The sequence below is a fragment of the Xyrauchen texanus genome, chromosome 34 (assembly GCF_025860055.1).
Source record: "Xyrauchen texanus isolate HMW12.3.18 chromosome 34, RBS_HiC_50CHRs, whole genome shotgun sequence".
Lineage (NCBI taxonomy): Eukaryota > Metazoa > Chordata > Actinopteri > Cypriniformes > Catostomidae > Xyrauchen > Xyrauchen texanus.
The window spans coordinates 24,586,350-24,610,027 of record NC_068309.1 but is presented as its reverse complement, the minus strand read 5'-3'; the positions used below and the strand labels follow the sequence as shown (position 1 = coordinate 24,610,027).

At 41.5% G+C, this 23,678-nt stretch overlaps 1 protein-coding gene across 4 annotated transcripts in view; it reads left to right on the top strand.

The window, feature by feature from the left end:
• Positions 1–23,678, top strand: part of LOC127628056 (rap1 GTPase-activating protein 2-like) — a 66,350-nt gene that overhangs the window by 13,353 nt on the left and 29,319 nt on the right. Inside the window, exon 1 of one of the 4 annotated variants that reach the window (XM_052104720.1) lies at positions 8,371–8,873. The exons of the other annotated variants lie outside the window; for them this stretch is intronic. Within the exon in view, the coding sequence (XP_051960680.1) occupies positions 8,857–8,873 (17 nt within the window). The 5' untranslated portion in view covers positions 8,371–8,856. Of the gene's footprint in view, positions 1–8,370; positions 8,874–23,678 lie in introns of those variants that run through there. 4 annotated transcript variants of the gene reach the window in all.

The window sequence follows — 23,678 nt, the reverse complement described above, 5'->3', positions numbered from 1 at the left end:
CACAAAAGGAATGCCCATCTCCAAGCAAAGACTTTCTCACTGGATTGTCGATGCAATTACACTGGCTTATGAATCGCAGGGTCAGACTTGCCCAATTGGTGTTAAAGCACACTCAACTAGAGGCATGGCCTCCTCATGGGCATGGACGAATGGTGTGTCCTTACAAGACATATGTTTTGCAGCAGGATGGTCCTCACAAAACACGTTCGCAAGGTTTTACAACCTAGACGTAACGTCTCTTTCTTCACAAGTCCTCTCTGTTTAGAGCACTTGCTATTCATTGGCCATATATATATATATATATATATATATATATATATATATATATATATATATAGATAGATAGATAGATAGATAGATAGATAGATAGATAGATAGATATTTACTTATGCCCCCTTTTTAGTACGGGATCATTTACACAACCGCCTGCATTCAGGCTGTTATATTTCCATAAGTCACAAGCACTTCATTATAAATAAACTCCCTTCCCGGCCGGGTTCATAAGGAGTAATTCATACTATATGGCTATAGCTCATATATTCATTATGAGTGCTCTCCTCCTGGCGATCATGAGGAGCACTCACTGTGGCATACTCATGTCGGTCGTCGTCCTATAAGACTGCGCCGCCATGTTTCCTCTTTAGGAATTCATGTCATGTAGTGCGGCGTGATGGGATTCTGCAGGGGAGCGGAGATTCTTCTCTGCTGTGAAGATTCCGTCCGCTGACTGGTGTGAATCGACGGCGAAGGTAGAGGGCTTCGAGACAAGAGGTAATCGCTGTCTTGAAGGAAGAAATTCTGAGGATATGGTGTGTGTGCACCTGTTTTATAGTGGTCAGTTCGCGCCGAAACGAGTGCTCAGTTTTGCGCCAAAAACAGTTGGGGCTCAAACACCATAGCCAATATTAGAATATTGGCGTTATTGTAGAGAGGGTTCAAATAGGTCGTGTGTGAAGGCACTCCCCATATGCGTTAGTAACGCAATGTCTCGTTCCCTTCGTCTCAGGGAACCGAGGTTACATACGTAACCGAGACGTTCTCATTCTAATGCAAGTTTTTGACAGGTAGAATATTCTGCCTGAAGTATTGCTCTGCAAATGCTGATATTTTTCTATCAGGCATTAGAAAAAACATGATAAAGGCTAAACATAATTATAAATGAGTGGTGGTGGCGTAGTGGGCTAAAGCACACAACTGTTAATCAGAAGGTTGCTGTTTCGATCCCCACAGCCACCACCAATGTGTCCTTGAGCAAGGCACTTAACTCTAGGTTGCTCCGGGGGGATTGTCCCTGTAATAAGTGCACTCACTGTAAGTCGCTTTGGATAAAAATGTCTGCCAAATGTAAACGTTTTTATCATTTCTACTTTCCTGGTAATTTATTATACTAATGAACACTCTCTACATCAGGGGTCGGTATTATTAAAAAACGAACAATATTTTTATATTTATTATATTATATTAATACTTTTAAAGCTACTCAAGTTATTCAGCCAAAAGTAGTGAGAGATTTTCTCGTTTCCTTGTTAATGTTGTTTGATTAATAGTCTTTATATGACATAGTTACTAGACAGTGCTCAGTTCACTTCAAGTCCAACATTTGATATGTTCAACAACATAGGTTCACTTTCTACCAAACTGACTGCATTTACATTAATGCTTCATCAAGACGGGCACTGGCGCAATTATAAAGTATATTTGATCATTTAGGTGTGAATCCACAATAGCGCTCAAACATTAGCCGCCTGTCAGTCAAACAGCATGCAGCTACAGACGTCAGGAAATAAAAAGTAAATCTTTTATATTTCATCTAGATCAACCAACCTGTGGTTGTCTTGCTATCATGATTGATGTAATGAACACCCCTGTTCTAGATGTAGAATATAGGCTAAAAGTTTATCATCGATATCACGGACATCTCTCATCTTTTTTTTTTCAGATAAACATCAAGATTGTTTTATCGCACAGCCCTATTGATAACATTGCCTTTGTCTCTCACATCAACCCTATAATCTCAGCGAATCTTACAGGCTACATTATAGACACACATTACTTTGATATGTTTCTTCAAGACAGGATTAATGCTGATATCTGGCTTGAGCAAATTAAACTCACATGACACGATCAAGCAATTGGCCTTTTTCACTGCAAAAATCCCTTTCATGTCCGGCTGGTATGTTCAGGTGTAAACTGTGCTTGAAGCATTCTCCACAGTTGGCTTTGGATCTGCAGTTGCCATTCAAGTTTTTTACATGTGATTTGATTTGACGGGAGTCACGAGACTTTGATTTAGGCCAATCATGTTGATAGATATAAAATCAGGACAGGGAAGTAGCGAACACAGACGATGGGAAAATAGCGCATTAAAAGTACAGTTACAGAACTTAAAATGTACTCAAGTAAAAGTATACCATTTTTAATCTACTTAAAAATTTAAATTCTTGGGGAAAAGGAGATAATTACAGTTACGTGAGTATTTGTAATTCATTACTTTTCACCCCTGCTGGCAGGTCTCAGCCTCAAAAACTACAATTACACCATTTAGCAGGAAACTATAGTGTTCATATGTACAATACATTTTAATGTGTCGCTTATTGTATTTTATTACCATATTTTATTATTCTAATATTCAACATTGTGGATTGACTTTGAGTCCCAGTTGAAATGTAATTTTGTGTTTAAGTGGCAAGCTTAATGCTAGCAACCAGGTGTAGGGGTAACAGGTGGGATCTCCACATCTCTCCACACACCCACTGTTCAGTCCTGCTCGGAAGGGAGTTATGTGTGTCTGTGTGCATTTGTATACACACACATATGTTTCACGCATCAAAGCTGGCAAGACTGGGAAGGTTACACTTACGTAATGTTGACCACCATGGGTTAGCTGGTTTGTGTTTGCATGCAGACAAGTGTCAGAACCTATAGCACGCAATGCTAGCAAGAGTGCCAGAAAATGTATTAGTTCCTCATGAAAAAATGACATAAAACAAACCAGGCATGAGTAAAATAGACAGGACTTTGCATGGTGATTTATGCTCAGTGTGATATCAGGAAGGCATTCGCAAACCGTATGCTACATGTGCTCTGAATTGCAGCAGTGTTGGGGAGTAGCTAATTAAAAGTAGCATCATTATGAGCTTAACTGCATTTTTCTGTAGCTGGATTAGCTGTTTTTAAAATGGTTTAGCTTTTCTAGAAACTACCCACTTTTTCCAATGAATCGCTAAAAAAACAATATATCGCTGATTTTGTAGCATTGTATTGCTCATATAGCACTACATGAAAACAAACAGAGGCAGTAGTCAAATTGCAGCATGTGAGTCATTCATTAATGGTAAGTGTTATTCATTTTAGTGAATCAGTTCGTTATGATGATTCAGAAATTAAATTAATGGAAAGGTAAATAAATAATTCACTGATCAAATAAACAATTTACATATTCATTTGAGGCCTTGCAATGAAGTCCCTGCGTCTTGTTTTTTGTTGTGAAATGTTATGTTAAATACTGCTGTTCCTCACTATATTTTTTACACCATTATATACATTAGTGTGTTTTCTTGTGTTATAAGTTGTATCTGGTTTAAATGTATCTGTTCGATTTAATGCTCTTATCCTAATTGAGCTTTATTGTTTTTGTGCCAAGATTGCAGGCTTCAATCATATAATGTACAGTAGTTATATTTTTGTAAAGCTTTGTCTGTCAGGATCCTGTCACTTTGTCAGTCATGTATTTAGTGGTGCCAGGATCCTGACTCTCATGTTCTTTGTTTGTGTTTTCATGTTTGGAGCAATGTGTCTGGGTCCTGACTCAGCCTAGTTCGGTTTCTGTTCTGGTTCAGAATCCGGACGCTCATGCTCCATGTCTTTTGTGAGCGTATGGCTTCGGGCAGAGGAGGCCGCTGATGACCGGCAGGAGGCGGAGGAGGCCGCTGCTGACCGCCTGGAGGCAGAGGCTGTGCCCACTACCGTACACCAGGGTAGCAGCCATTCCTACTTCCGTGTTTCCATCTGTCCGGAGGAGAAGGAGAAGGAAGCCGACTGGGGATCAGACACCAGTATATGATATTATTCCCTGAGGACGTTGACGAGCCTATCTTGTTCCCTGTGGCTGTTGATGAGCTTGTTCTGTTCCCTGAAGTCATTGAGTCTGTCCAGTTCCCTGAGGCCTTCGACGAGCCCGTCCTACTCCTTTTGGCTGTCTACAAGTCTGTCCAATTCCCTGTGGCCGTCAACAAGCCCGTCCTGTTCCCTATGGTTGTCGAGTCTGTCCAGTCCCATGAGGCTGTCGACGAGCCTTTCCAGTTCCCCGTGGCTGTCGATAAGACTGTCCAGTTCTCTGAGGCTGTTGACGAGCCTGTCCAGTTCCCTGTGGCTGTCGACTAGTCTGTCCAGTCTCCTGTGACCACTGATGAACCTGTTCAGTGACCATTGACAATCCTGTTCAGTCCCCTGTGATTGTTGATGATCCTATCCAGTCCCCTGTGACAGTTGACGATCCTGTCCAGTCACCAGCGGTCCCCATCCAGTCTGCCAAGCTTCCTGTGACAGCCAAAGGCCTGCTTGCTCTGTCTGCTGCGGACCGCCATGAGGCGGAGGAGCCCGCTGACTTTCCACCCACAAGAGGAGGAGGAGGAGAGGGGTCCCAGCATCAGGGTCTACTGCAGCATTCCAGGAGGGGTCCAAGCCCACTGCAGTTACTGCCCATCCTGACCCTTCATCTGTGGCCATCCAGTGGCCGCCCACATACATTCTGATCCCACGGCAGTGGCCGCCACAGACCTCACCCTCCGCCCAGCAGCCGCCATGGACCTCACCCTATGCCCAGCTGTGGCCAATGAACAGTCTGCCCATTCTGTCTAGCCCTCTGGGGTACTTGCCCAGTCTGTCCAGCCCTCTGGGGTCCCTGCCCAGTTTTTCCTGTCCTGTGTGGCCACTGACCCCATCTGCCCAGTAATCAAGGACTATCCGTTACTGAACCCAGCTGCCCGGACCTTGCCTTGGGCTCCAGGTTCTCCTCTGGCTCCGTCCTGGCCTCCCGGTGCCTCCAGGCCTCTGGGTCCTTCTCTGGCTCCGCCCTGGCCTTCTGCTCCATCTAGGTTCCTGGATCCTCCTCCGGTTCCACCCTGGCCTGATGTGTCACCCTGGACTAAGCCATTCCCCTTGTTTCCCCCACCCACCCTCCCTGGTCTGTCATCTGCCCCTTGGCCTGACCAATTCCATTTCGCCAGCCTCCCGACCCTGCCCCTTACTTGGAGCCATCCCCTGGTATCCCCCACCCTCCCACTCTTGGGTGGTAACTTTTGTTCCTCTGGTCCTGCCCTGATCTGTCAATATTCCATATTTATTATTCTAATATTCATCATTGTGGAATGAGTTGGAAACCCAGTTGAAATGTCATTTTGTGTATAAGTGGCAAGCTTCATGCTAACAACCATGTGTAGTGGTAACAGGTGGGATCTCCATGTCTCTCCACTCACCCACTGTTCAGTCCTGTTCGAAGAGGATGAATGTGTGTCTGTGTGCATTTGTGTACACACACATATGTCTCAAGCATCTAAGCTGGCATGACTGGGAAGGTTACACTTATGTAACATTGACCACCATGGGTAGCTGGTTTGCCTTTGCATGCAGACAAGTGTCAGAACTTACAGCACGCAATGCTTGCAAGAGTGCCAGAAAATGTATTACATTCTCATGAAAAAATGGCACAAAACAAACCAGGCATGAATAAAATAGACACAGGACTTTGACTGCTGCTGACTGGCAGGAGGCGGAGGAGGCCGCTGCTGACTGGCGGGAGGTGGAGGAGGCCGCTGCTGACTGCCTGGAGGCGGAGGCTGTGCCCATGGCCATACGACAGGAGGTGGCGGCCGTTCCTACTGAAGGGTTTCCAATTGTCGAGAGGAAAAGGAAGCCAAGTAAGGTGACCGATCACCAGGCGCTGTCAACACTCACGGCCATGGAGGCCGTACCCCAGGAGTTTCTCCTCTGACTCCGCCCTGGCCTTCCGGTCCATCTAGGCTTGTGGATGCTCCTCTGGTTCCACCCTGGCCTGATGTGTCACCCTGGACTAAGCCATTCCACTGGTTTCCCTCACCCACCCTCCTTGGTCTGTCATATGAACCCTATCCAATGGACCCTTTCCATTTCCTCCTGGGTTCGGTACTTTTACCATGCACCCTTCTGTCAGTCTTGTGTGTTGTGTGTTAGCACTAGGCTTTGTATTTGTCTGCCATATGCTTCCCTGACTCCGCCTCCTCGTTACCCTCATCACTCTTCCTCGTTTAATCCTTGTTATGTTAATTGTCTTCACATGTTCCTCATCTGACCAACCTGTATATGTTGTGCTCCTTTTCCTCTTGTGTTTGTCCGATAATTTTGTTTTCATGTTCAGTCAGTGTTTTGTTGCTCTGTCTCCAGTTCGTTTGTAATTTGTTTTTCAGTTATAAGTTCTTTGTTGTTTTTCTCTTTAGTTGTTTTTTCCCTTTAGTGTTTTGTTTTCCCTGTTTGTATTACTTAATTAATAAATCTTAATTTTTTTTGCCTTATTTCTGCCTCATTGACACTATTTGTGACATTGTCCCCTTAAATAGCTTTAAATTAGTTACAAAGCTACTTTTTGTTAGTAGCTTGTACACTGAAAAAAATATTTTGAGGTTATGTAAATATCGCAGAATAGATTAAGTACTTTCTACATTGAACAAGTTAGTTAGCTTGAACTTGAAAAATGTAAGTTATTCTACATTTTGTTTTTATATTCTAACATGTTGTGCTCTAGCTTATAAGTAAATGTTCTTCATTATTATTTGTTATCGTTGTAATGCGTCAAGTATCAATCCTAAAGTAGAAATCCTTTTCATGTTTATTCACTTGAGTAAATTACACAGATAAATAAAATAAGTACATTTTCTTAACCTTTCGAAGCTGGTATTCCCAGCATGTACCAGGCTTGAATAATTAATGAGCTTGCATGGTTTTACTATTTGAAAGTAACTTTACACAATTGTTTTTTTGTTGATTTTGTTATGTTTGGTAATTTCTTGTTTCGTGAAGTCTAAATAATTACGTGTTCATGATTTAAAAAAAAAAATCCTTTTGATTTTTACCATCAACATATTTGTTTTTGAGCACTACGTGTTGTGGTCTGCGTGTGCAGCCCTGTATCTTCTATCTATTTACATTAATGTAAGGTGATGATGTCTAATAGACTGCATATGCATTAAGCTTCCCTTTGGAAGGCTTCCATGTATGGTACACGATTAAGCAAGTTTATAAGTAAAGTTCAAAATGTAAAATATTCCATTAAAACTTTAATTTTACAAAATGTATTGAAGTACAAAGTACATCAGATCTGTAAATAAAAGTTACTAAAATGTATTAACTATATAAACAAATTTTTTTTAAGTTTAATTTACTCGCTTTAATCAGTATTATGTCATGAAGTTAAGTAGATTTTACTTATTTTTATACCATTAAAATTTACTTGAAGTAAATGAAGTAAATCTTACTAGTAATTTTTCAATGTAGTGCAGCTAACTACTTTCTCAAAAGGTTAGCTTGACTGTACACTGTAAAATAAAAACGTTTTCTCAGGTAACCTAAAATTTGTGCTTAATATGGTAACATTCTAAATGAACTGCTTTTTATCAAGTCAAATTTTTTTTTAATCTGAATAAATAAGCCTGCCAATTAAACATTTTAATGTTATCTTTTTTTTTGTTTTTACTTGGAAAGCTATAGTTTCAAGTAGCTTCGCTTACACTGATTTGCAGTGACTAGACAAGTGAATTTTAACACATGTGGTAGCATGTGAAGGTCACAAACAGTGTGCCAGTATTAACAGAGTATTGCTTTTGCCACCTTAAGCAAGTCTTCAGGGGAAGATTGGTGTATTTTTGATGCTCTGTGTTGACATGCCTGTCAGTCACTTTATATTAATGCATGTACACGTAAATGCATTTGACACATGCTGCAACTTTGAAAGTGTGTGACATTCATGTTGTGTCTTGCATATGTCTGCACATTTATAGTAGTGTTTCGTTAATCATGCAGTGATGTCCACAAATATGTTTTTGTGCCTTGATGTTTGCTAATGATTTATTGACTTGTGTTAAATATTAAAGTTCACGCAAAAATAAAAATTATGTAATAGTTTACTCAACCTCATGTTGTTCCAAGCCTGTGTGACTTTCTTTCTTCCATTGAACACAGAAAGAGATGTTAGGCAGAATCACCATTCACACTGAATGGAGAAAAAGCAGCATTTACATTCTTCAAAATTACTTTTCTTGTGTTCCACACAATAAAGAAAGTACTATTTTTGAGTTGGTGATGACATGAAATGACGACAGAGATTTCATTTTTGGGTGATCTATCCCTTTAAATATTAAAGTATGTTAAATATTCAACCTTTGATGTCTATAATTTATTCAGAAGCTTACAGTGGTAATGTGTGTTACAGACATCAGTCCATTTATTGCTGTTGCCTCATTCTCGAAATCTGCTGACATATTTGTGTGTGTGTGTGTGTGTGTGTGTGTGTGTGTGTGTGTGTGTGTGTGTGTGTGTGTGTGTGTGTGTGTGTCGCATAATCAAATTGAACAAAGCAGACAGAGCAACTAGGGTATCTGTGAGGATTTCAACCCTCCCTTCATCTCTCTCTCTCTTTCTCTCCTCTCTCTCACGACAAATTTAAATGCTATGTACTTGTGGAGCATCTAAACCCTAAGAGTGTGGTTGTGCAATCTCTAGCCTGTGTATGTGCTTCTCAACCTCTGGCTATTATTTCAAATGTTGATGAGAACTGGAGACTCAATAACTAGGGGAGACCTATACATTATCTTCAGCCAATGAAAAATGCCTCGTAGACTCTGGTGAGTTTAATTGCCCTTTAAACGTACTTTAAATTCTTTGATTATTTATTTTGATGCATGTTTTATGCACATAGAAAATGCATGAAATATAGTGTTTCTCAGGTTTTTATTGTAAGTGTAGCACCATACAAATTTCTTAAAATTTCTATCCTGCCCCGGTGTAATTAATAAAGATCTGGATATCATTATAAACTGTGATTGTGAATTATTGAAATGTCTTCGCAAAGCACTGTGGGTGATGTTGTTTTAGAGTTTGGATTGCCTTTCATTGAAAGTGAGGATGGTAGGAAGTATGAGTCATTTCAAAGGATTATGGTTGTATTACATAAACTGACAGAATATCCTGACATCCTTTTCACTTTAAGGTCTTATTAAGTGGCTCATTGCTACTGGTGTGCTGCGTTTCCTTGGGTGTCATTCAGCTCTGTTTCCAGTGATGAATGTATAATCCGTTACCCGCCGTAAAGCTTGTTACATACTTTGATTCTCTGTGCTCTTTGAAAATCCAAACTGGGAACAGCTTTCTCAGACCAGAGAAAATATTATATAGCATCTTTTTCTGGATTTTGATGATCTAGTTTTTTCCTGTGTTTTCAAATGTTGCTCAAGATAATTACTTGTTCTGAAAAAGATGCATTTGCAGAATACAGACTTAGAATTTTTACATGATATTAGAGTAAAAACTATGGTAACGATAATCATCATTGAAAACAATGGGACTAGTAAAAGTTTCTGCAGGCTTTATATATAATGCATTAAAAAGGTATGTATTATAAATGTATATTTATAATGCCTTTTGATGCACTTTGTAGCCTGTTTTTTCCTTTTTGTAAATAATTGTAATCAAAGTTATAGAGCATAAAAATACTTACCTATTTATGGTTGCGCCGTTTTAATAAGTATGAATAATAATAAATCCTTACGTTTATATAGCACTTTTTTATGCACTCAACGCACTTTACATAGTATAGCGTGAATCTCCTCAACCACCACCAGTGTACAGCATCAACCTGGATGATGCGACGGCAACCATTTTGCACCAGAACGTTCACCATACGAGTGATGTAGCCAATTCAGGGATGGGATTATTAGGAGGCCATGATCGATAAGGGCCAATGGGGGGAAAGACATCGGGTTTCACCCTGCGACAGGGCGGAGGGCGGGGACAGGTCTTGATTTTACACACCCGGCCCTTATCAGGCTAATCAAGCCTCCGAGAGGGATAAAGGCTGACTGCGGACGTTATGTGTGTGTTTGTGTCTTTTGTTTTATTTCTTCATTAAACAACTATTTATATTGTCAAGCCGGTTCTCGACTCATCCTTTCCATTGAACTGCTTTACACTTGTGCCGAAACAGTTTCTTGTTCTAAGCTGACAGTAATGGTACTCGGAGTGGTCTCCTGCTTCTGTAACCCATCTGTCTCAATGTTGGACATGTTGTACGTTTAGAAATGCTTTTCTGCATCGCACGGTTGTAACGCTTGTTAATCTGGGTTATTGTCACCTTCCTGTCAGCTTGGACCAGTCTGGCCGTTCACTCTGACCTGTGATTAAAAGCTGTTTTTTCCTACAGAACTGCCGCTCACTGTTTATTTTTCTCGAACCATTATCTATTCACTCAAGAGACTGTTCAGGAAAATCCCAGGAGATCAACAGTTACAGATTTAACTCAAACAATCATGCCACAGTCGAAATCACTGAGATAAATTTTTTTTCCTCCTGACCTATGTCTGCATGATTTTATACATTACACTGCTACCACCCGATTATCTAATTAGTCGCATGAATAAGTTGATGTACAGGTGTACCTTATAAAGTGGCCGGTGAGTGTGTGTGTGTGTGTATATATATATATATATATATATATATATATATATATATATATATATATATATATATACATACATAGAAAGTGTTTTTTTCTTTAGTGCACTTTACACTAGTTTATCTTGTGAATGCTGGTGCTCAGTAGACAGTGCCTCTGTCCACATCACTGCTCTTTCATCCTCTTCTCTGTCCCTCCATCTCTCCATCATCCCCTAAAGGAGCAGCGCTCTTTTCTGATGAAAAATAAATGTGTAGCTAGAAGACTGAGATCCTCTTGTGGGGAAAAATACAGTTACACAACTTCAATGCTAACAGCAGGAGGCTTTAACTTGATTGGTGAACACCGTTCTGGGGGATAGGAAATCTGACATTAATTGCATAATTCTTTCTTTTTTTTTCTTTTTTTATCAACATCTGTTAACTTTAAAGCCATATGCTAGTGTACTCCTTAGTTAAATCCTTAGTAGATATACGTGTTTAAAATGTACAGTCTGCGTCTTCTTGAAAAATTTACAAAAAATACTGATGATTCATGTTGCACTACACTGATTTGTGCCCAGTTGAAAGCTCTCTAGAATTATAGTGTCCCTCCCCCTCATTCCACCTGCAACTGACTAGCAAATCTTGATTAATGGCTGTGACCCTTACTAAAGGCTGTTGGGTATTTATAAAAAAAATTTCTTGGTACAGTAGGAAATATGTCAACAGAAAGAAAAGTATGCTTTTTGAGCCTTATCATGGGGTCTTTAAAACTTAGTCACCCTGCATTATTTCTACCTGTATGTTTGCAAACACTGTGACATTATGCAAAGCTTTCATTTCCCTTTTCACCACAGTTTCACATAGCCCTATTACATTGAAACTAATTTCTGCTGGAGGCAGTTTGGCTTAAGGCAGCAACAATTGAAAATCTGTATTGGAAAGAGGAACAGCCTTAATGACTACAAGTGAGAAATCTTATTTTCATGATGTGAAACTGTGTTCTAACAGCGGAAAAGCAATTAAGCTCATCATAAGCTGAACACAAACCTACTCCCTTCTGTTGGAAAGATCAGTGTAACTGGTCACCAGCATATGTTATGTTTTAGATGCTGCTCCACATTATTGGAGCCTATTTGTTGGTGTCTCCACCAGGCTTACACCAAGCAACACCAAGGCTGGGTTTGCCTCCTCCTGGGGCAGTGCTTGCAGGTTCACCACCTGATCCCTGAAAGGGGTCGTGGGAACCTTGGGCACATAGCCTGGTCGGGGTCTCAGGATGACGTGAGAGTAAGCCGGACGGAACTCTAGGCACAGTTCGCTGACAGAGAATGCCTGCAGGTCCACTACCCTCTTGATGGAGGTGAGCGCCGTCAGGAGGGCGGTCTTCAGAGAGAGAGCCTTTAGCTCTGCTGACTCAAGGGGCTTGAAGGGAGCTCCCCAAAGGACCACGGAGAGGTCACACGAGGGAGCGAGGCACGGCCTGGGGGGGTTTAACCTCCTCGCGCCTCTCAGGAACCTGATGATCAAATCGTGCTTCCCTAATACTTACCGTCCACTGCATTGTGATGTGCCGATATAGCGGCTACATACACTTTCAAGGTGGAGGGAGACAGCTGTCCCTCCAACTTTTCCTGCAGAAAGGAAGCATCAGCTTTCCTACTGCGCATCTCTGGGGGTCTTCACCTCGGGAAGACTCGGGTCTGTAGCCAGTGCTGAAGTGGTCTCATATGCATCAACCCAAGCGGCGTGACAATCGCTGAGGATGCCATATGCCCCAGGAGTTCAGCACTGACTGCACACGCTCGTTGGTGAGGCGTGCCATCATTGAGACCAAGTCTACTCCATACCGAGAAAAGAGATGCTCTGAACTGGGGCGAGCTTGCTCTTTTCCCAGTTGACCCAAAGCCCCAAGCGGCTGTGGTGCCTGAGCACTAGGTCCCTGTGCACACACGACATGTCCCGCAAGTGCGCTAGGATTAGCCAATCGTCGAGATAGTTGAGGATGCGTACTCCCATTATCCTTAGCGGGGCAAGGGCTGCCATGTAAAGGCGCGAGGGGACAAGGACAGGCCGAAGGGGGGAACTTTGTACTGATATGCCTGACCCTCAAAGGCAAACCGGACAAAGGGTCTGTGTCGAGGAAGAATCAGACATGGAAGTACGCGTCCTTCAGGTCTACCACCGCAAACTAATCCTGATGCCAGACGCTCGCTAAAATGCGTTTCGGCGTGAGCATCTCGGTGGGAGTCTGTGCAGAGCCCAGTTCAGAATTCACAGGTCTAGGATTGGCCGCCACCCGCCACCTTTTTTAGGTACGATGAAGTAGGGGCTGTAAAACCCCTTCTTCACATCGGCTGGAGGGACAGGCTCTATCGCGTTCTTTCGTAGAAGGGAGGCAGTCTCCATGCGCAAGGCAGTGGCGTTCTCGCCTCTCACCGAAGTGGAGCGGACACCGTTTAACCTGGGCGGGGGCCTGGCGAACTTAATCGTGTAGCCGAGTCGGACGGTCCTGATCAACCGATGCGACAGGTTGGGGAGTGTGAGCAACAATTGATGTTGACTACCACCTCTGGAGTCACGAGTTCGAATCCAGGGTGTGCTGAGTGACTCCAGCCAGGTCTCCTAAGCAACCAAATTGGCCTGGTTGCTAGTGAGGGTATAGTCACATGGGGTAACCTCCTTGTTGTCACATTAGTGGTTCTCTCTCTCAATGGGGTGCGTGGTAAGTTTTGCGGGGATTGCGGAGAGTAGCATGAGCCTCCCATGCTGTGAGTCTCTGCAGTGTCATGCACAGTGAGCCACATGATAAGATGCATGGATTGACAGTCTCAGAAGCGGAGGCAACTGAGACTTGTCCTCCACCACCTGGATTGTTGAGGTGAGTAACTCCGCCACCAGGAGGACCTACTAAGTAGTGGGAAATGGGCATTCCAAATTGGGGAGAAAAGGGGATGAAAAAATGTATAATAAAAAAGTATATTTATTTTTACTGCACTTAAATCTGCAATGCTCTTTGTTTCATAACAGTCAAATGTAATTTCAGTGGATTGCATTATAATAATGGTGGTTTCACAGTGCCTCTAGGCAACCAATTTCCAACCACATTATTTGACTTATCAGCTCTTAACAAACATTCATGGAACCCTCCTCCCCCACCACACTGAATATATGTTTCAACTGCATATTTTCTTCTTTCCTGGTCATGTAAATATAACATTTCTTAATAAAGCTGTATCATTAATGTGTAGCATTCAGTAAATATTTAAATGTTATATAAAATCTAATGTGTGTGTGTGTGTGTGTGTGTGTGTGTGTGTGTGTGTGTATATATATATATATATATATATATATATATAATTGGATTTTAATGAGGTATTACTGGTGTACTTTATCAGTACAAATTTATCAGTATGGCATACATTATTTAAAAAATTAAAGGACATTGTTCTACAAATGTAGTATATTTGCAACCGCATTCTCAGTGTCATGACAGATATTAATAAGTGGCACATGTTACCCTCATCTTTGTGGTTTCTTTTGAATTTGAATTTTCAAAATCAAATAATCAAGTGTTGTTAGTGTGTGCATCATCAAGTCTAATTAGCTTATCTAATGTTGTTGTTACGTCATAATTTTTATGTTAGAATGTAACCACTAGAGGGCCTTACATTCATACTCTGTGCTGAGTCCTCCTGAGTTGACTGGAATTTTGTCAGGACATATTGATCATTGAAATTCAGTGAAAAATCATTGAGAAATGACAAATACTTTAGACTTTGTTGTCTTTTTAACCAATCCCAGTCTTTATTATCATTGTGTATTAAAAGCATATACAGTAAGTCCATAAAATAGGTCCTCTGTATTTGGATATGTATGTAAGCAGTAGCTAATAGCAACTGTTTATGATTAGTTTTTCACCCTCTATGTTTGCCATAGAGCCATTAAAGTTAAGTGCTGTGTTAATCAAGCCACTTATTGTTCACATCCTGACAGAAGGATATGCAGTCTAGCATTGCACCCACTCCATCATAGACAGCTGATGTAAATTAACAGTATTTCAATTAGATGGTATTATGTTCGCTGAAATAAACAGCTCAGTAGATATTTTACTCTTTGTTTGTCTACATATTGTTGCCATTTATCTACCTACTCTTCATCTTCACATTTTTTTGTCATTCTTCTTTATTTTTCACCCTGCATTTCTTATTCTATAATGATCTTTTGGATCTCATTGTACTTTTCACACTGTCAGACTTTCTCCTTTTACTTCTCATTTCACTCATCTCTCTCTCTCTCTCTCTCTCTCTCTCTCTCTCTCTCTCTCTCTCTCTCTCTCTCTCACTTTGTCATTATTTCTACTTCCCAAACTTGAGATGATTGCAAACACATCAGATCTTCAAGTCCATCTCCTAGGACATTTTTAAATAGTTTTTCTCAGGCCTGGAAAAGTCTGGGAATTAAATCAAATCTTAGAAGTCCTGGAAAAGTCATGGGCATTTCTACATGAAATGTAACACTATGGTCCTAATAAAGTACCCGACTACCCTGCTCACTACAATTGTACTGAGTGGTTGTACAAAGAGACAGTTGCCTTTCTGTCAGCTCGAACCAGTCTGGCCATTCTGCATTAACCTCTCTCATCAACAAGACATATCTGTCTACAGAACTGCCACTCACTGGATGTTTTTTGTGTTTGGCATCATTCTGAGTAAACTCTAGAGACTGTTGTGTGTGCAAATCTCAGGAGATCAGCAGTTACACAAATACTCAAACCAGCCCATCTGGCACCAACAATCATGCCACGGTCGAAATCACTGAGATCACATTTTTCCCCTTTCTGATGGTTGATGTGCATGATTTTATACATTACACTGCTGCCACATGATTGTCTGCTTAGATAATCGCATGAATAAATAGATGTACAGGTGTACCTAAAAAGTGCTCAGTGAGTGTATATTTTTCTAGTTTTGATCTGCCCTAAAATATTTCATCATCTAGTTGTTACACTTTATATAGAGTAACGGATGTGAACAAATTGTTCTCTTGAGTTTGGTTTGAATTATTAATTTGTAAATTGGTCTAAATCAAAATGATTTGTAAAAATCCTCATCCAAACAACAGGAAAGCACATGGAAATGTTTATTCAAGAATTGTAGGAACCCTTTATTTCTTGCTTTTTGGCTACAGAAGCAAATAGGGTGGTGCACACCAGAGCAGTGGGGGACATTGTCAGTGCAACAGAGAGATGGAAAGAGCAGAGAATCAGACAGCAGCAAAGACCAGAGAAAAGGTCAGGAGAAGAGTTAGTGAACAGAAAGAGAGCAGTCAAACAGCATGTACTCATTGGATTGTGCATTCCATTTAAAACCTTTAATATTATCCATATCTAAGGTGACATATACAGTGACGACAAAAGTTATTTGGACACTTAAAGTAATAGTGCACCCAAAAATGAAAATTCTTTCATCCCAGATGTGTATGACTTTCTTTCTTCTCTCCACATTCTCTTTCTGAATTTACTTTTGTTTTTGGAGATTTGCATTCTTCATGCATATCGCCACCTAGTAGAAAGGGTGAAGAATTTATAGTAAAAAAGGATCTGTTTCTCACCCACACCTATCATATTGCTTCTGATGATTTAGATTTAACCACTGAAGTCATATGGAATACCATTATTCTGCCTTTATATGTTTTTTGGATCGTTACATTTCTGGCCACATTCATTTGCATTGTATGGACTGAGATATTCTTCTAAAAATCTTTGTTTGTGTTCAGCAGAAGAAATAAAGTCATACACATCTGGGGTGTAATGAGGGTGAGTAAATGATGAGAGAATTTTCATTTAAGGGTGAACAGCAATAAAACGGTGTTAAATGTTATGTGTTATTTGTTAAATGATAATACAAAGAATATACTGTTCAGAATTAGTATAGTGACACTTTGTTGTGTCAAACTTAGTGGAACATGTCCATGTAAATTTGCAAAAGCAAAACACAGTATCTACACATTTTGTTATGTTGTGGTGTGACTGGGAAACAGTCAAATACATCTGCTAAAACTCAACTCCACATGTTTATCCCTTACAATGACTCATTAGGGGGCAGATGCAAAGTGACATATATAAATGAACATAATTAATGCAACAACATGCCGACTTCTTAATACTATTTTAGATATGTGTAACGAAAGCAATATACTTGTAACTGTAATCTGATTACTAGAATTAAAAATGTAATGCATTATACTAGTAGTTGATTACATATACTAATTACTTTGTAATCAGATTACACCCAAAACTGGTTAAATGTAATTGTAAAAATGTTTAGTTAGTTCTGAGAAAGCCCTAGAAACATTTGTTTGTAGATGCCACTTTTTCAATATTTTGCTACAGTATGTAATGCAAATAAATTCATACATTTTACCTGTGACTAAGTGTCCAAAATAGTCCAAATACTTCTGAGACCACTGGAAGTTATGTGTGATTAGGTTTATTAAAAGTGTAATTTCAGAGAGCCTGGGTAGCTCAGCAAGTAAAGACGTTGACTACCACACCTGGAGTTGCAAGTTTGAATCCAGGGCATGCTGAGTGACTCCAGTCAGGCTTCCCAAGCAACCAGTGGCCCAGCTGCTAGGGTGGGTGGAGTCACTTTGGGTTAACCTCCTTGTGGTCCCTATAATGTGGTTCTCGCTCTCGGTGGTGAGTTGTGCTGGATGCCGCAGAGAATAGCGTGAAGCCTTCACATGCGCTGTGTCTCCACGGTAATGTGTTCAACAAGCCACATAATAAGATGTGTGGATTGACAGTCTCAGATGTGGAGGAAACTGAGATTTGTCCTGAGTTTTTAATAAAAAAAATATAGAAAAATAAGTATTGAAAAGGCATTTGAACTGTGGTAGCACAAGAGCTTTGCTACTGAGATGTCAAGGGCAGACAGAAACCCATAGAAATTTTCGCACTCAAATCTCTGTTTCTGTGTGCGTGATCTTCACATTAGTCCAGTGTGTGTGTGTGTTAGGTATGAAGGCAGCAGGGGGCCAGTTCACACAGCACATTTGCCCGGCAGTCACCGGTGACCTTGAATACTAAGCATGTATCTCTCTGCCCATCAGCTGTCAACAATTATTATGGCTCTTCACCTCTTCCTGTGGAATAATTGGTTCTGATGTAGCTTTTACAAAAGAACAGCAAGCTGTGTTTCAAACATTGACATTTTCTGTATTTTTAATTGTGGTTGCAAATCTCTGTGGTTTAACAAAAGGCACCTGCCACTGTACTGTTTGAAATTTGAGTAATTCACCAGCTCTGATGATAGATTTAACAGTCCACTTCCTTAAACACTCCCTCCTAAAATACAGGACATGTAAAAAAAAAAAATGTCTAGGTTACTGTTGTAACCTCCATTCCCTGATGTAGGGAACGACACGTTGTGTCGAGTGAAGTGACACTAGGGGACTTTCTTGAAGGCCTCGGTTACCTCTGAACTTGAGAAAAGGCATATGAAAAATTGGCAGACAGAATTTGCATGTCCCTCCCCCGGACATACAGGTATAAAAGGAGGGAATCATGCATCTGTCCATTCAGGTTTGGCACTGAGGAGCTGAGAATAAGGTTTGGTCATAGCGGTGGCTCGGTTCAGTGTGGACAGGGGGACACAACGTCTCGTTCCCTCCATCAGGGAACAGAGGTTACAACAGTAACTTAGACATTTCCCGTCTGTCGCTCACTTCGAGGGGTCCCTATTTAATCACGCCATGCGCTGAACCATGTACGTGCGGTGCTGATGCAGGTGCAGGTAGACAGTTGCGTGCCAAAGTGACAGGCTGCATCAGACTGCACGTACCCTTCCCCAATGCCCCATAATATCATCAAAAACATTTTAGGTTCTCGGGACCCCGAATAGGGGGAAGAAAACGACATGCCAAGCATGGGAGCAGGCCGCGCCAGCCACACCTTTTCTCTCTCTGTGTTTCTCGCATAGAGTTAAAGCAGCTGGGGCCATCTTAACGCTATCACACCCATCAGGGAAGGCGTTCTTTCCCAACTCCTATTCTTTCAGGGGGAAAAGACCTTGAGGAGACCACCACCTGCCCAGGCTGGGGGGAAGGTAAAGAGTGGCGAAATATGTCACATGGGTTTTCAGGTCACATGTGGGAATGGTGCGGGGGCAGATCCTACCTGCTGCGAGGGAGGAGTTGATACAAACATGGCGCACCGGGGGTAGTGGGGAGACGGGGGTCCTCCCGTAGGGGGACCATACAACGGAAAATACACAAAGGAGGATTAATCCACAGAGCACCTATTCCAGTACAGAGGAATTTTTGTACACGTAGTGGGTCTGGTCGGGGAATTCCTCCGCTGAATCCACGGACCAGAGGTCTAGTGAGGAAGAACATACAGGGAGTGTGAATCTAGTGGACTCTCCTGGGGAAAAAGTGCACACCTCAGTGGAGGGGAAAGGCACTATGTGCAAGCGGAACACCCGGTCAGACGTTCCGCATTCCCGAGTTCTATGTGCTCGGACCTGAGAGAACACGGGACGAGACCGGCTCAACCCTGAGATTGTAAAATTTAATAAAGGTATTGGGTGTTTCCCACCCCGCTGCTCTGCATATGTCTGCTAGGGAGGTGCCGTTGGCCAGTGCCCATGAGAATGCCACACTTCTCGTTGAGTGTGCTCGAACCTGCAAGGGGACGGACACAGCCTGGGTGTGATAGGCCAATGCGAAGGCATCGACGACTCAGTGGGAAAGCCTCTGTTTGGAGACCGTGTTCCCTTTCTGCTGTCCACCAAAGCAGACAAAGAGCTGCTCAGAACATCTAAAGCTCTGCATGTGGTCCACATAGGTATGCAAAGCACGCACCGGACACAGCAACGAAAAGGCTGGGTCTGCCTCCTCCCGGGGCAGCACTTGTAGGTTGACTACCTGGTCCCTGAAGGGGGTCGTAGGAATCTTGGGCACGTAGCCCGGTCGCGGTCTTAGGACTACATGGGTGTCTGCCGGACCGAACTCTAGGCAAGTGTCACTGACAGAGAACGCTTGCAGGTCCTGGGAGGGTTCAGCCTCTGGGTGCCTCTAAGGAACCTGATAATCAGATCGTGCTTCCCAAGGGACTTACCGTCCACTGCATCGTGATGAGCCGATATGGCGGCTACATAGACCTTCAAGGTCACAGGTCTGTTTCTTCACCACTGAGAACTGCTGGGCGAAGTCGACAAAGGTGTTGCTGAATAGACCGAGCTGGGAGACAGGGGCGTTGAGGAAGCGCACTTTGTCTACATCCCGCATCTCGACCAGGTTCAGCCATAGATGATGCTCCTGGACCACGACTGCCCGAGTGTCCGTGCTGTGATCTTCGTGGCCCTGAGGGCGAGGTCAGTCGCAGAGCACAGTTCCTGCAACACGTCAGAGTCAGGACTACCCAAGTGCAGATCTTTGAGTTCCTTGGCCTGGTAAACTTGCAGGAGGGCCATAGCATCCAGGGCGGAGGCAGCCTGTCCAGTGCCGCTGTAGGCTTTGGTGGTCAGTGACGACGTCATCCTACAGGCCTTGGAGGGGAGCACCAGGCGATCCCGCCAGGTGGCGGCGTTCTTGGGACACAGGTGGATCGCAACCGTTCTGTCCACCTGGGGGACCTCAGAGTACCCGTGGGCACTTTTACAAATATTCTCTTTTATCAGTGCTGCCGAAGGGCTCAGGGGCAAAGCTGCATTGCCGTGCAGAGAAGGAGAAAGCCGCTGATATGTGCCATAGATCCAACAGCATAAGCTCTGCAGAGGTGAGTGGAACCGTAATTGATCTTAGCTCGCTGATCGCACAACCGCTCGGCTCCGAAGAAGAAATCTGAATGGACAGACACATGATTCCTTCCTTTTATACCCGTATGTCCGGGGGAGGGACATGCGAATTCTGTCTGCCAATTTCTCATTGGCCTTTTCTCAAGTTCAGAGGTAACTGAGGCCTTCATGAAAGTTTCCTAGTGTCGCTGCACTCGACACAACGTTGGAGAGAGCGACAGATGGGGAACTCTATTTAACCTCTTAAATGTGCACTAGGTATTATTAGTAGTAGTAGTAGTAGTGTTACTTTTTGTGCTAATTTATAAACATTTAATCATAAATGTAATAGTAATATTTAAAATACATTTTAAGTGCAAAATATATTTAAAATGGTTTACACCCACATGAGATTAAGACTAGTCATATCAGTTTAAATAAAAAGATGCTTTATTCTAAATATGGTACTGGGCATCCTTTCATGAGTGCCAGCATTTTCCACCAATTACTGATTTGTGAATGAATCAGCATATCTTTTAATTCATTTGATTACATTTGTTTTAATCAACTGACAGCCTTTAAACAAATAAATTGCTCCTAACAGTTTGTAAATGCATGAATGCTAATCTGTGTCTGATGCCATTGTGAATGTATCAGAACCACTTAGCAATGTAACTGCATTCTGATTTCCATCCAAATGTGATTTAAACCATAAAATCGCCATGTATTATAGTGTGATCACGTGAAAATAACATCTCCACCCACCACCCCGTGTTCTCACACATTTCCACCTAAGCGTCTGTCACCTGCTTCAAGACAGCATGTTACTCGTGTGAGAGCTGATCTTTAACACCAGCAGTGTCCTTTTGGCTTGAAAGAAACCTTTGAAATGTCAGAAAATATTTTTTAATGTATTGCACCCTTGTTTCTGTCTGATTCAGTATCATTTCACCACATCTTGAGAATCAGCATGTTATTATCATTAAGGAAATCGAAAAGTAAATGAAAGCATTTTTGTTAACTAATAAAATTACAAATATTGTACAAACTGAAACAAATCTAAAATACAACTCAAAAACGAACCAAAATCAAATGAAAATAAACACAAATGAAACAAAAGTATAATAAATTAAACAATGTATTAATTGAAATTTTTAAACTTTACAATCCGCCCTTTAAGCTCAGGTTGGTCCCGCCAGTGGGCCCACCGAGAACAAAATAATTATCAAAATATTAATAACTACAGTCTTGACCAACACAAAATAGGTATTGTTTTAAAGCTTAGAAGCTCAACTTTTCAATGCATGTAGGCATTATGACCAAAACTGAACAAGTGCTTTGAAATTTGCATACAAATAAGATGTGTTCTGTTTTGATAACTTATTAAAAGTGTTATACTGTACATATTGTTGTAATCGGGAAAAAAAACATCAAACTGATCAAATAACCATGTGTCATATGCTGTTGGAAAGCTCTCAAAGATTAATAATCAACCAGATAAACTGAAACTAGAAGACACAAAAAACAACAAACAGTCGCAGACTATAAACAAGTGAAAACTAAACTAATTTGAAAGGACAACATATAAATAATAGCTAAATAAAATAACCCTGCATTAGGGATTATCAAATCTGAGAAATCATGTTGAGAATGATTTGTATTTAAATACAGTGGAAAAAAAAAACATGATTGCATAACACAGTGCAAATTGTTGCACTTGATGTATTGGCATGTTTGTCTAGCTGCCATTTGTGTGTTGTTATGACACACATCTCTAGATGAGTCTGTATGCCTCATCATGGAAGGATGCACCAGTTCTGTCCTGTGTACACGCTGATAATTGCCTTCAGCTAGAAAATCCTCTGAAGCTTTTAATGCTCCTTCAGTTATGGAAGCGGTTCGTTCATATACACACACTTTCACTGGGTGAAATCTTAACATAAGAGCGGATTTGCACAGCAGGTGAAATTACGTTTTGAAAATGGGCCCGCAATTGCATCAAAAATAAACACATCACTTGAAAATGACTTTATGACTGACAGTTTTAAGAATACATTAAGACAACAAACCTTCATTATAGAATACATTATAGAATACTGAATACACAATAAAAAATACAATTAAAATATAAAAAATAAAATTATTTACATAATGTCACACAAGCAATGATAGAGAGATAAATAGACTGAAAGTAATGCCACTGGGGAAAGAATATGCCTACAGGGCAGGAACAAAACACACACACAAAACACCCCATGTAATTATTGTAACAAAAGGAGGGAAACAGCTAGAATATCAATATTTCCAGATGGACAGACAGACAGACAGACAGACAGACAGACAGACAGAAAGACAGGCAGATAGATAGATAGATAGATAGATAGATAGATAGATAGATAGATAGATAGATAGATAGATAGATAGATAGATAGATAGATAGATAGATAGATAGATAGATAGATAGATCAGAATGCAGTGTATCTGAGCAAATATATATAGTAATGAGAAAGAAAGAGATAATAGTGGAAATTTCTTGAGCATATGACAAAGGTTAAGCAAAGCTCCCTAGTCGAGAAGGTGTCAAAGTGAAATGCCATTTAAGAGGTAGGGTGAGAGAGAGAGAGAGAGAGAGAGAGAGAGAGAGAGAGAGAGAGAGAGAGAGAGAATGAGAGGTATTCACGGTGAAGGATGCACACACACAGTCTGTGCTGGCGAGGACAGCACCTCATCTCTGGAGTGTAAGAGAGTGACGGTGCAGATTCAACTGATGTCAGTGGGATGTGACGGGAGAAACGAGGACTAGTTTAACCATGTCAGACTTCAGGTCCAGAGTACGTTGTCGGAGAGCAGGTGTCCGAGCTGCCGCGGCTCTTATTGGACTCCTGCACCATTCACGCAAGCGGTGTGAGAGACGGAGACTGACAGAGATGGATGACCAGTGGTGGGTCATATATGTTTGAATGTGATGCAGAATTACATGTTTTTGTGTGTATGCATGGGTGAGGTCAGAACTGTTTGTGTGCATTATTTGAGATTTTACAAAGCGACTCATGTCAGGTCCGTTTTTGGAGTCTGTGACACAAAGTTTTGACTGGAAATAGAAACTCCAAGGGATTGTGTTTTGGAGTACATGCACTCACTTAAAAGTATGGTTCAGATAGATAGATAGATAGGTAGGTAGGTAGGTAGGTAGGTAGACAGACAGACAGACAGATAGAT